The sequence below is a fragment of the Pteropus alecto genome, unplaced genomic scaffold (genome assembly GCF_000325575.1).
Source record: "Pteropus alecto unplaced genomic scaffold, ASM32557v1 scaffold220, whole genome shotgun sequence".
NCBI classification, from domain to species: Eukaryota; Metazoa; Chordata; class Mammalia; order Chiroptera; family Pteropodidae; genus Pteropus; species Pteropus alecto.
In genome coordinates, this window is record NW_006430043.1 from 576744 (window position 1) to 590237 (window position 13494).

The 13494-nt window shown below is 42.0% G+C and overlaps 1 protein-coding gene across 4 annotated transcripts in view; it reads left to right on the top strand.

The window, feature by feature from the left end:
- CBX5 (chromobox 5) overlaps window positions 1-9652 on the top strand; it is a 33168-nt gene extending 23516 nt beyond the window's left edge. For all 4 annotated transcript variants that reach the window (XM_006904496.3, XM_006904495.3, XM_015588259.2 and 1 more), the window contains one exon: window positions 1345-9652. In XM_006904496.3, coding sequence (XP_006904558.1) covers window positions 1345-1495 — 151 coding nt within the window. In that variant the 3' untranslated portion in view covers window positions 1496-9652. The remainder of the gene's footprint in view (window positions 1-1344) is intronic.
- The last annotated feature ends 3842 nt before the right edge of the window (window positions 9653-13494 follow it).

Below are 13494 nucleotides of genomic sequence, written 5' to 3' on the forward strand. Positions count from 1 at the left end.
GCTATATTGACTGCTTTTCCCACTCAGCCATATGTGTTACTTATGATTTACAGTCACATATTAACTAGCTTTTTCTACCATAGTCCAAATTTGAGTATCTGTTCTGTCTGTTGTCCCCCTTCTCTCACCCATAATCCTTACTGTTATGAATTATGGATCTCAGTTTTCTAGAAAAGGAGGTAGTTGTCTTTGCTCACATCTCAGTGGAATTTTAATTTAAAATTTTTTTTTATTGATTTGGAATCCTGGTTAAGGAACTTAACTGGATTTTTTGTTACACATGGTAGTCTAGCCTGTGTAACTTGTATAATAGAAATTTGCAGCTTATTCTTACGTTTCATTTTAGTGCTAGATTTAAAATTCGTCCTTATTCTCTCTTTTATAAGTACTGTTTCTGACTTAAATTTCTGTTTTCTTATTGTTCCAATCCATAGTTCTGACTATAAGGATAATGAATGTTTAAAAGGCCATAAGATGAGGGAGGGTTAGGACGCTTTCGCTTAGATGATCCAGAAACTGGATTGTTCAATCCATGTGTAATCAATAGGGCTGAATGTAGGTTTAATTATGTGTTCATTCACATGTTCACACATACAAATAAAAATTATGGGAGCAGAATTTACGTAATTTAATTTTCAGCCTTTTGATTAAGCCTGCAATGTTTTCCATCTAAATTCTAACTGAAGATTTCCGTTTCTGTCTGGTGTAGTAGGTAAATGATATTCACTAATACAGTAGTCCCCCTCTTATCTGTGGCAGATACATTCTAAGATACTCCCCCTGCCTTCTTGCTTCAGTGGATGCCTGAAACCGAGGATAGTACTGAACCCTATATGTACTATGTATTTTTCTATACATACACACCTGTGATAAAGTTTAATTTATATATTAGGCACCATAAGAAATTAACAGTAGCAATAATAAAATAGAAGAGTAGACTATAATAGTTATATGAATGTGGTCTCTTCTCTCTCAAGATAGCTTATTGCATGTATAGCGTGGAGATGCTGGACAGCACGAAATTTCATTAAACGCTGTTCAGAATGGCACACAACTTAAAACTTAGAAATTGTTTATTTATGGAATTTTCCATGTAATATTTTTGGACTGCATTTGACCATGGGTAATAAACCGTAGAGAGCAAAACCACAGATAAGGGAGGATTACTATAATTTAATTCATTTATTTAAATTTCTTCTTGAAAATATTGAACTGGTAGGGTTCTTCTCATTTTGAAATCAGGATGGAAGAGGAAATGAAGTCCAGATAATGACAGAAAGCTATATTTGGACAGACTCTCTTATTTTCTCTTCTTTTAAGTCTCCTATTTTTTTTTCTCTCCAGGAAAGACACAGATGAAGCAGATCTGGTTCTTGCAAAAGAAGCTAATGTAAAATGTCCACAGATTGTGATAGCATTTTATGAAGAGAGACTGACGTGGCATGCATATCCTGAGGATGCGGAAAACAAAGAGAAAGAAACAGCAAAGAGCTAAAGGAAGGGGTGGTCTCTGTCATTTCTCTTTGTACATAATACATTCACCTCCCTGCCTCCTCTCCCTTCTACCTACCCTCTTCTATCCTGAACACATCCATAAAAAAATGTGCTTATCACTGTGCTCCACAGGAGAAATGTTGGTATTGGTTCTCTTGTAATATAACTGATGGTCTGATTCATGATAAGTGTCTCTCTGTGAAGACCAGGCATTTACATACAGTGTATAATCCCCATGATTTTTTCTTTACGCCATCTCTTCCTTTTGCTCCCCTGTGACCTCAAGATGAGTTTTAACTTTTTAATCACCTTAGAGTCTTGATCTTTTCAGGGTTGGTCACTTTTTAGATTGGGAGATTTTGTTACAATGATGATGAATTTTGGTTTCTTGCTTTGGTTCTTGGAACATGTCGATGATCAGCTAGCCTTTGTTTTGAGATGTTGGGATGGAAAAGATGTTGCCCATCTTTATAAAAAGCCAATAGCAACTGTCTACCTGTTGGGGCTTTCCCAACCTCATTCAGCTCTACCCAGGAGAATACAGGGTTCCTGGTGTGGTCTTCTGGGCCACCCTCTGTTGTTCATCCTCACCCATCCTCCCAGAATAGCTCTATCCTTTGTAGGACTTGAAATTTTACATTCGGATTTGTTAAGGCACTCCTTTTAGCCCCAGGACTTTTGGCCTTGTTTCTTAGCAATCCTTGATTTGGCTTCTGCAAGGTGGTGGTGTCTGTCATAAAATGGCAAGATTATTAACTGGAGATTTTTAGCTATTAGTACTTGAGGATGATGGGGTAGGGTACAATCGTCTTTATTATCACATATGATATATATGTATTCCTTCCATCCCTCACATTTGGACTATATATTTATGTAGGTGTGAGTGACTGCCTGGTGCTTGCTTGTGCCAAGGTGCTAGGCACCCTCCAACCCTGCCAACTTTTGTGGCCTCCCAAAGCATTCCTGTTAACCAAAGAGGCTTCAAACCTGACCCTCACTTCTCAGTGGACCCAAGTTTCCCCTCCTTGTTATTATTTTCAGTGGGGAATTCTTGGAGGGGAGCCATTGGCCACAATATCAATTTTAAATATTCATAGCGTCATAAATATCCTGCTTTGTTGACTCCTGGATTTGCCAAGAGTCCCCAAAGTATTAATGCTTTTCCTTTTTCCACCCTCAAACTTTTAGTTGTATCTTCTTTTTTAAAACACGTTTGCATGGAAGATTATCACCTCAGAAAGTGATAGGCCCTGGCATTAGTGTGTTGACAGAACCTCTCTCTCTACTCAGCAAAATATTTCCCTTTTGGCTTCCTCCTGTTTTGCCGTTATAGTGAGAGTTTATTTTTCTGATCATAACCTTTTGCCTTTGTCTCCGAAGAAATGCTCTACTTTTTGTTATCCTTTTTTTCTTTAGTTGAGTTGGGGGCGAGGGGCTAGGGAATCAAGACTAAAAGTAAGGAAATAGCAGGGTTTTGAGCATCCTTGTCCCAGCCCAAAGCTGAGGAATTAAGAATAAATGTTTGAAATAGCCTTAACTGTAGAGTTCACCAGCCATCAAGGTTGTTTTTGTTGCTTTGATTTTTAAAACATACAGCTGTCTGGCCAGGAGCATTCAGCCATTTCTAGATTATAATGAGGGGAATGGATAGATTGCTCTGGTCCACAGATGAGCCGAATAATATGCAAATCATACACCCATTCATAGCATTCGTTAACATTGCTTCCCTGCTCAGCTGCTGATTGAATTCTGTGTGCTTGTATAAATTATGTCAAAAATTATACTGCACAGTTGAGAAGACAGCTGTTGATGCAGTGACATGACAGACTGGAACAATGAAGATTTTGGTTTAAGTCATCCAAGAAAATCCTGAATGGTAATGTGATTAGGTGAGAACTCATAACCCATACCTCAAGTGGGTAGGAGTTTTATCTTCATCTTCCTTTACTCTCTGAAGGAATTAAGGGCCTAGATCAAGTGTTAGATAATTGACAATTGTTAATACTAATCTTAAGGGCATCTAAAAGATAGGATGGTCAGGAAATAGATTTGTCATATAGGTAACTAAGAATATCAATTAGGGCAGACAAGGATAGGACAAAAGTAGGCTAGAGCACCTGAGGAGGTGATCTGGGTTTTAATTTGCAGGTGAAGAAAATGATAGCTTATCTATGTAGCTAGTGTTTCTCCCAAGAATAGTGGGTGTATAAACTACAAAATCTAGTATATGGACAAACAATTATTTTGTACTGAGATTGATCCTGAGAAACCTGGGACATGGTTGCTAGGGTTATAGGTAATATTTAAGACATTCATCAAAATCTTATTTTCTTTCAACACAATAACCCCAGTATTATCTATTTATAACCCCTTTAATACGTTACTCTTCACTCCATTCATCTTTTTCTGTCCACAGTTTATTGAATCATGGTCTTGTACTGAGTGCCGCCGAAACAACTTTTGTTCTTTCCTTGCTTTTGCACAGCTGCTTCTCTAAGAATGTAGGGAGCCAAAAACCAATACAGATTTCAGCCTTTAGCAGAAAGGAAGCCAGATGCCTGCCTGTGCCTCCAGCATTTGTTAATGCTGAATAGCTGTCCTGGCCCTTGGAGAATTGTAGCCTCAGACAAACTTGTTTTCATGTGGTTTTCTCAGAAGTTAGTAGCCATGGGCTAAGCACCCTCAAACATCTAGATCTCAGGTGCTCAGTATGTTTTCCCTGTAGTCCTTTCAAAACATTTTTCTTCTGATGAAATTTTTAGTAATCAGCATTCACGAATCTTCCTTTCACAGAATTTAGTAGAGCCTTGCCCGGCAGAGTCTACTCTGCCAAGGTCAGTATAGCTGCTTTTCCAAGCCCCGTGCTGGGCTGATGCCCTCACATTAGGATCAGCTGTTAGGAACATCAGCCCTGATGGAAGCGCCCATTTTTAACCTGGAGGGAGCCCTATCATTTTTCTTCTGGCAATACAGTTTTTGTCTGCTCAAGGGAGCATTTGGACCTGTCGTGCTCCTTAACAGTCAAGAGTCTAGATGGTTCTTGGTTGTCCCCTAGCCATATCTTTGTGCTGCTTTTTGTTGTTAGAAGGTTGATCCTGTTCCCATAGCTTGGGCAGTTATTATTAATTCCTAATTCCTCTTCTGGAGACACCCTGCTGTTCATTTACCTTATATTCAGATCAAATCATAGGGCATTGGGGTAGGTGCTTGGGATTTTCATCTTGTGATTTTGTTGCATCTATGTTTAGGCCAGCTCACCTAAAGTACAAAGGGATCTGTGTTTGGGTTGTGGAGTGATTGCCTTTGCCTTTCGGGTTTGAATTCAAAGGCCTAAAATACTATTTTGCAGTGACATGGGAACCCCAGGAAGGATTCTGTCATTAGATTTGAAATGTGGAAATTGTTTCTCACAAAATTAGCTCAACGAAAAAGCTTATTTTGTACCCATGACTCAATCCTTTTGGTTTAGATTTTTAGAGCTGAGGTCTGTACCTTTGGATGTACCACCTACCACTAAGCAATAGTACATGTAGCAAGGTGGAGAGAGGAAAGGTCTGGACCCACTGTATTCCAGTTTCATGTTGGCTTTACCACTAATGATAAAAGTTATGTTTCAAAAATGGAGATATTACCAGCCTTGTACCAAGAGCATACATAGCCTAAGAATTGGGTGCCCCCGCTCAATTAATGGTGGTCGATTTCTATTGAACTGTCCATATTCTAGCTACATTAGTGTTACATCAGCATTTATTCAACAAACATTTTTTTGGCCTACGGGATACAAAGTTCAAAAAGATGTAGCCCCTAAAGCAAAGAACTTTTATACTGGTGTGAGATAAACGGACTATTAATAGTTTAGTGTAAAAAATGCTTTAAATGGATACACATTTCTGATTTGGGGGCAGAGACAGACAACTGGCTGTTATAATTTGTGGCCCTAAAGTAGGAGGGTAAAAATTGGTTCATATGTGGAAAAGACCTATGACCTTGGATAAGCTGAGCTAACTGGCTATAGATCACAAGGGCTTGTTTTATGCCAGAAAATAAAGATAACTGAAGGTTAGTTAGAAATGCTGCTATTACTGAGAGAACAGGTGAGTGGGGGTTGAGAACCCCAGATTTCGATCCCTGTTTTAGGCTCTCTGCCAAAGTATTTAACAGTATAGTTAATTTTTGCTTGTGGAAAGTATTAACTATATTGCAGATCCAGTTATGTGTTGTTACATTGTTATGGGTTCTGTAACATTCCTCATGGACATTTTATCAGAGTTACTCACACCTTTTTTGGTTCCTTATCCCTTTTGAAGGAATTAATGTGAGGCTGGCTTTAAGCCTAAAACAGGGACATATTTTGCAATGACAGATTTGCTAAAAAGGCAGCTTGGGGCACATCTGTTAACACCCGGGCATTTATTCTGGGCAGTGTAGTTTTATTCAACACTGCAGGATAGTGATTTCTAAGCAGAGACTTGTGTCAGTTATGTGGAAACCCTCCCAAAAGTATATGTAACCCTGGGATTTTGGATTTAATCAATCTAGGGTGCGGCCTAGCCCTGTTATGAAACAGTTTAACCTAAGAAATTTCTTAGTTCTGGCCACAAGAAAAAGATACTTTTCTCTGCCTGGGTAATTGACGGTTGACTAGTGTTGAAAGTCAGAATTCCTAGGAATTAGAATAACTTCTGGAAAGTTAAAGTGTGAAGGTTCTTTGGATAGCTCATAAAAACAATTCTAGATTCTTGTTGCTTACGCTGGATTTCTTGAATTTTAAACTACCTCATCTTGTCTTTTTAGAGTTACTTCAGCTTGTCCTTGCCACTTACCATCATGCTTGACTTTGTTTTCTAAGATGGATTTTTTTCCTATTCATCGACAGCATGTTCTCTTGCCTTTTCATCCTGATCCTTATTTCACCTAACCTACTGTTCCTGTCAGAGAAAAGTTTTGAAATAGTTAAAAATCTTGGTTTATGGGAAGAAAGTGATCCTCCAATTGCTTTTTGTTGCTGAGATCGGTAAGAGAAGGAGTTAAAACAAGGTGGGGGAGGGTACATAACCTGCACTGGAGGCAGCCGACAAGGGAAGAGCCATTAATTAAGACAATTTCAAAGTCAACTGATTGTGATCATTAATGTCACAATAGATCAAAACCTAATTATCACAGTCTAGGTAAGAGCCATCAGTATTAATCAGAAAATCTAATAGGAAACTATTATCAAGAAATTAGGCCAAATTGAATGCAATGAACTTTTTGTCTTGCCATTCTGTATTTTTTGTGTGTGTGATGTCCCTTGGCATTGGCAGGTGTGACCCTCACAGTTGATCCAGGCCCCAGTGGCCTGTTTGTCACACTTTGAGGAATTCCAAACATGGACTGAACCTGAACTGTCATTGCCACTTTAATCAGTCTTGAACTTTATCATCATTTGGACTTGTTTGGTGTGATCAGCAATCAATGAAAAAAGGTTTATATTTAGGTCTTGGAGTAGTTGGTCCTTCCTGGAACAAGAGTATTCCTGGTAGACTACGTATGTGTGTGCCGATAGATCATTCTTTAGAGCTTCTGCTGTATGGAGAGCCTATTGCTCTGGCTACTGCGAGGGGATGTAGAGGAAAGGAGTGGCTTCCTGCCTGGAGATTCTTTGAGAGACCTGAGAAGATGGAGTTTAATCGTGTCACAGCACTTTTAAGGCTCAAGTCAATGTTTTGCAGTTTCTGGTAGCTGTAGTATTTGATTCTAAATCAGGGCTGGCTACGGATTTAGCTTTTCCCCCCTAGTTTTAGATTAAGGGTCATGATTTCTATGAGAATCCATTGTAAATCCAAAGGAGAGTGGGAGAGAGTTTTTTTGCCTTTTGTTGCGGGAGGAAAGACTATTACAAGAGTCTATGACTAGTTATAGGGAATGTGTTATCCCCTCTCCCTAAATTTAAAAATAGGGGTCACCATTTATATTCTTGATCTTGAGCTATTCATGAAGATGCCGCAACTCCTAAAGATGAGCTGAGGCAGAAAGGTTAGAGAGATGCTATCCTCTAGGAATTATGGGGAGGGACGAGTAGTGGTTGGTGGCGTTAGGGTTTCCGTGCCCCTTGCTTAGCCTGTAGAGGATGTTGCTGCTGCTGCCATCACCACTGTTGCTGGTCTTTCTTCCTCAGCCTTGCAGCTCAGAGCACTACCAAGATTACTACTGGGGAAACGAGTTCTTATCTTTCTGCTTGAATGTGGTCTTGCTTCATTTGGATTTTAGGAATTTGGGTTACTCAGTACAGAACTTCGAGAAATCAGTGTGAGTGTGACTTAATCCTTCACCTTAATATTTAAAATGTAATTTTGTTTTCAAAATACCCATTAATACAGTCTTTCTCCAAGGTTCCTTGCATTTTGCTAGATAAATAACGCTCAGTTAATACTTCTGGGTTGATTGAGTTCATCTAGTTTGCAGAGTTAGGTGTACTTACTGGCTTCCTTTTGCTCTGAAGTGCACTCTAAGAAGTAAAATGCTCTAGGGAGTGGAACAAGAATTGAGTGGATGCCGACTGTGTGCCAACCTCGTCAACTGATTCATAATGGCTGACCTTGGGCAAGTCACTCCTTTCAATGCCTCAGTTCCCCATCTGTCAAATGGGGGTAATAATACTGACCTACCTCACAGGGGTGTTGTGAGGCATTGTAAATCAAAGTTAATAAAATACTTAGGGTCCTCTTTGTAGGATGCCTTCAGCCGAAGTCTAGACCTGACATAGGCTTCAGTCCTCACTGAGCTGTCCCAAGGTTGGAACTACTTAGTGACCTTGGCACATTCTCTGCCCCCCACCCCGCATCAAAGCTGCTAGTTCAGATGTTGACAGTGTTTTTGTGAATGTTGGAGTCTTAATAGTCCAGATTTAGGATGTTTTGGGGGAAGGCACTTAGTATTTTCTGTGTTTTGCATCCACTATGGGAGGCTGTTTCAGACCCAAGAGCATTGGATTAAGGGAATCATGAGGCAGAGATACTACTGCCTGTTTCTCTCTGCAGGTTGGGGATTAAGGTCCCATCCCCCATGGGCTTGGGACAGACTCTGACTGCCTCAGGAGCAAAGCAGACACAGTGGGTTTGATTTATATCATTGCTTACCGCTCTCTGAACTAACCCCAGTACATCTGGGTCACTGCACCTCTTCGTGATATCTGTACCCAAGCCTCCACCTCCCCATAGGAACCAGCTGGTTCAATAAATGTAACCACTTTCTCCAGCCCCCTCCAAAAGAGAGCTACATTGAAAAATGTTTTTTTCTAGAGATACGATTGATACTCAGAATTGGGCATTGTTACTCTTTAAAGCTTCACCAATTCATTGCATTCACCGTCCTTCGTCTCCTTTTGTGTCCACAGTCTGAACCTGATTTTGACCTTTTCTTCTTCTGATTTGGGAAAACTTTGGACACTATTTCTATTTACCCAGGTGTGGGCTTGAGAGCCTTACTCTCCATCTCAGTTCAGGGGCTCAGCCAGCTCCTCTTCCCAATAGGGCTCTTTCTCCTTTCCCTCTCCTTGGCCCTAGATATGTAACCCATGAAAAAGCACAAGGTCCTGGCTCCTTGCTGCAGTCATGTTCTTGTTCTCTGTGGTTTGTGGACTCTGCTCCTCTTCACCCAGCACTGGTGGCACCAGGCGGTTCTGTGGAGTTCTGGAGGATGGAGAGCACAGTCTGACATCCTGCCAAGTAGCCAAGAGTTGACTCGCCCATGGCCCACCGCCCTTCCCACCCCTTCCCACAAGATGGGATCTAAGAGACTCAAGAGGCTGGGTTTCTCTCAGCAACGTGTACCATCCTGAGTAGCAAAACAAATCACGCTTTGTAGCCCGATTTCTGAATGAAAAAATGGGAAATTGAATTCTGTATGGACTTTTTGGTTTATGGGGGAGTTTTGGTTGTGTTTCTTGGTTTTATTTCAGCCAAACATGTCTGCTTTTGATTTAAAAATTTTTTTAGGATAAGTGATATATATATATATGTTTGCCTTTTAAATGTAAATGTTTAAAAGTAGGCAATTTATGTGTTTCCACAACTGACATCCAATGCAGACCTCATTCTCTCCCCCTCTTCCACCCTCCTCTTTTCCCTCTTTTCATACTCTTGTATTGGTTCTAATAAATGGTTGCTTTTCAAATACGGATCCTGAGTGGTGGTTTGGAGATATGAGTCTTAACCCTTCCTTTAACTTGAGTCCTGGGATGTCAGTCAGTCGTGACACATGCCTTTCTGAAAGAGCGGCGAGACATCCACAACAAGGGCTTTTTCTAACGATTACTGGTCTCTGACTTTCTGCAAATAGCCACAGGGTGGCGCAAACCTGAGGGAATAAGAACATGTATCCTGTTCCTTAAACTATTCTCGTAACCAGTTCACATCGTATGCCTTCCTGGTCCCCGTGCTTGTTTCTACTCCCAATGGCTCAGAGAATAAACATTACCCTTCGGCTTCTAGTTATTAGAATCTGTGGGAAATCACATTGACTGACGATCTAAATCAGGTTTGAAAATCTCAACGTATGTAAGTCTGTAAATAGAACTCTTATTATCTGCTTCACAATACCAAAGAGACTCTGAGGACCAGAGAGATGTGGGTCAGGAACACGGTTGAGGGGGTGGGCAAGTGGAGTTGGATTAGGAGGGAAAAGTTATATAAATAAGCAAATGTTTATTGGGTAATATAAGCGTGGTCCAATTCTGAATCTAATGGAGATGGGCAGAAACTGTCACAGAAGAGTGAAAAGTGAGAAAGAGGGGTCCCAGAACCAAGGCATCCTCCCACTGAGATGTGATGACTGAAGGCTGAGTTCTGTTTCCACCGTCTCCTATCTGCAATTCTCCCCTCTCGTTTTCCCCTCTTGCTGCTGAGTTATAGGGTCTCCCCAGTCTAATCTCACAGAGTCTTATGAAGACATCTGTAGGTTGGCTAGTTTAATGGTCCATGACCCCATAAACATGGGCCAGGAGAGCCATTTGGTCCACTTCAGAGCCAGACCCTCTGGACATTATTTATTTCCTAACTCTGAAGCCTGGAACTGCTTGCCGCCTTTCCTTTCGATCTCTTTCTAGTTCTCTCACCGTCATGCCACTTTGTCTCTGCCTAGGACCCATCAGATGACTCCAGGGTTTTGACACCTGCACTCCCACTCCTAAACAACTGTATCTTGGTTTTTCTTTCCAGTGTGTTGGAGGTCTGCCTGCATGGCACTCATTCAGATGAGCTCATCACCACTCATAACTCTTCTCCCTGGAATCTTGCCCCTCAGTGCACTGGAGAAGCACAGAGCCAGGCAGTTCTGCCGCCCCTTTTGTCTCCACTAAAGGGCTGCAGAGCCAGTGAAATCAATACGGCACTGACAGCCGGGGGAAATGGAGGGATGGATCACAGTGTGAGAATCTGTGCTGAGCTGGATCACTGAGCACAGCTGGGAATCACCCTGTTAGAGCAAGCAAACCCTGGGCAGCCACTGCCTTTGGAGGTGTGAGCTAGGGGTGAGAGAGAAGGCTGCTGCCCACGAGCATCTGCAGAGGGGAGTCCATGACAGCCTGTATACACACCAAGCTGCCTCCCAAGCCTTGAGCATGACCTGGAATGGGGGAGGGGGAGGTAGGCAAAAGCAGGGGCCAACTGGTATGTGTGAGCATACTGCACTGACGGTAGGGCTCCGTTATTCCTGCAGAGATGTAGGAAGAAATCAGAGATGAGTAAAACCTCATGAACTCAGCTACTTAAAGTCATGGACAAGCTGCAGGCATAGGAGGGCAAGGGTCTGGTCCTCTTCCTTGGATGCTCTGCCTTTGTTTTCTCATCTTCACTCTACTTTCCTGCTTCCCCCACTCTGCAGCTGTAACATCTTGCTTTCCAGGTGTCGGGTCCTTCTCAGCTTCTGTCTTTATTTGTGTGTCTGTATTTTTTATGGTTTCTCCCCTTTGTCTACTATATCGTGTGTTTTTCTCTTTCTTTGTCTTTTTTCTTCTCATTTCTGGTCTCTCCACCCCATGTTCTCTCCACCCCCTTGAAATCTCATAAGCAGCCTCAATTTGGATATTAAATTTCAACCCCATCAAATTATTATCTTTCTTGCAACAATCTGGGACTCTTTATGAGCTCTTTCTACCCCATGCCACCTCTGGAAACAGGTGCATCTCTTTCTGTGTATAATGTGATGCCCCCTCCCAAACGAGAGTGGGAGAGGCAGTGCCAGCTTAACAGCCTTGTGCCTCTTCTCAGCAAAGCCTTGTGTGATCATTTGGTAATGAGCCAGGGAGAGAGGAAGAGATGCTGAGAATTGAGTTTGCTGATAAACTGGGGAGCTGCTGAGATGAGAAGGTTGGGGGTTATTACTGCACCCTTTCCTTTTTCTCCCTCTTCCTGCTGCTGCTGTCTTCTGGGGAAGGAAGCTGTGGTATTGGCCATAGCCACTGCAGCTTATGAAATTCCGCTTCTACAACTCCAGCAAGGGTGGGGGTGGGATCAAGTAAGATCTGCAGCCAGGGGGGAAGGGCAAGTGAACCAAAACCCTTGTCTGCCTTGTCGGAATGGGAGGGCCATTCCTTCATGCTATTTCCAATACCCAGCAGCACCTCCCTATGCAACCTAGTTCCCCTGTACTTCCCTTCCCGCCACACACAATCACACTATAACCCTCTGCTGCTTTATGTTTCAGGGATTCCTGGCAGGAGCTAGGAGAGCCCAGCTCCCAGAGACCTGGGCCTGGCTGTGCTCCTTTGTCCTCTGTTACATACCCGCTTTTTCTAGTTTCTGCCTCACCATTCCAGTCATGTCTGCACATGGAGCTGAGAAGTAGAGGGGATGGAGCTGCCAGGATGCTTCCTGGAGAGAGCAGGGCTGGGGCTACTTCTCCTCTGGGACATGAGAACATCTTCAGCTTCTAGACCAGGACACAGGATGAGGATGAGTCTTCTCTCCATGTTTTCTTTGCCCTTCTTTTTGCTCGCCTCTCCCTTTTCCTTTTTGTTTATTATCTTTTCTATTACTGCTTTTCTCTTTCTGATCTTAGTTCCTCTTTGCTTTTCTTCCCTCTCCTTGTTTTTTTATTTTTTATTTTTTTATTTCCATGTTTTAGGAGTAGACAGCTAATACGAGGACTTGAGGGAAGGTGTTACAAGAGAAAGAAAAGTTCAGATTGTTTTTCCTCTTCCCCTCTGGAGATGTGGGGAATGAGAATATTGCCGTCTTTCTTTTCCTGGGGTTTGGAGCATCTCTTCATCCTCAGATCTACTGATTCTCTCAGTAGCGTTGTCCAAAACAAGGATTTTTATCCTTGAAAAACAGTTTCTGTTTTCGTTGGATTCTTCGTGATCTTGTATGTGAAAGAGACCCTTCCCATCCCCACAAAAACAAAATCAGTTCTCTGTGTAGTATTTTTCTGTTAAAAATGTTAAGATAATCACTTTTGAGAATTTTATAACCCTCCTTGAAATGACTGGAGTCATGTGGGGTGTTGTAACAAGACTGAAAATCACTATTCCTTAGTGTCTAGCTAAATCAATTAGATCCTTATTTCTGTCTGAATTTTTTGTTGCCTTTCTGCATGGGAATAAAAACTTCCCTCTGTGGCTCCATTCATCAACCTAAGGGATCATGGGCAGGTAGAAACCGTTTCTCTAATTTCCTCTGCTGTCCCTAAAAGACAGGCCCAACCTGCCTATAGAGGAATGTAGGAATGGTGATTGGCTATCTTATCCTCTCCGTTTACTCACCCCATGCTTCTTTCACTCAAAGCAGAGGAGGGTTTCTATTTTGAATTAAGGAGCTGGATCAGGAGTAGTTGGGGATGAAGTTGCAAACTTGGATAGAGGAGGTAAAAGAGAAAGGGAAGGAGGCACAAAGTCCCTGTGAAAAACTGGGAGACTGGAATGAAATGAAGATGAGAGATAAGAGTCTTGGAAAGAGAGGTGATGTGCGGCACGTGTGTCGCGGGGGGAGGTGAGGAGGGAATGGATGTGCACATTACAGTCAC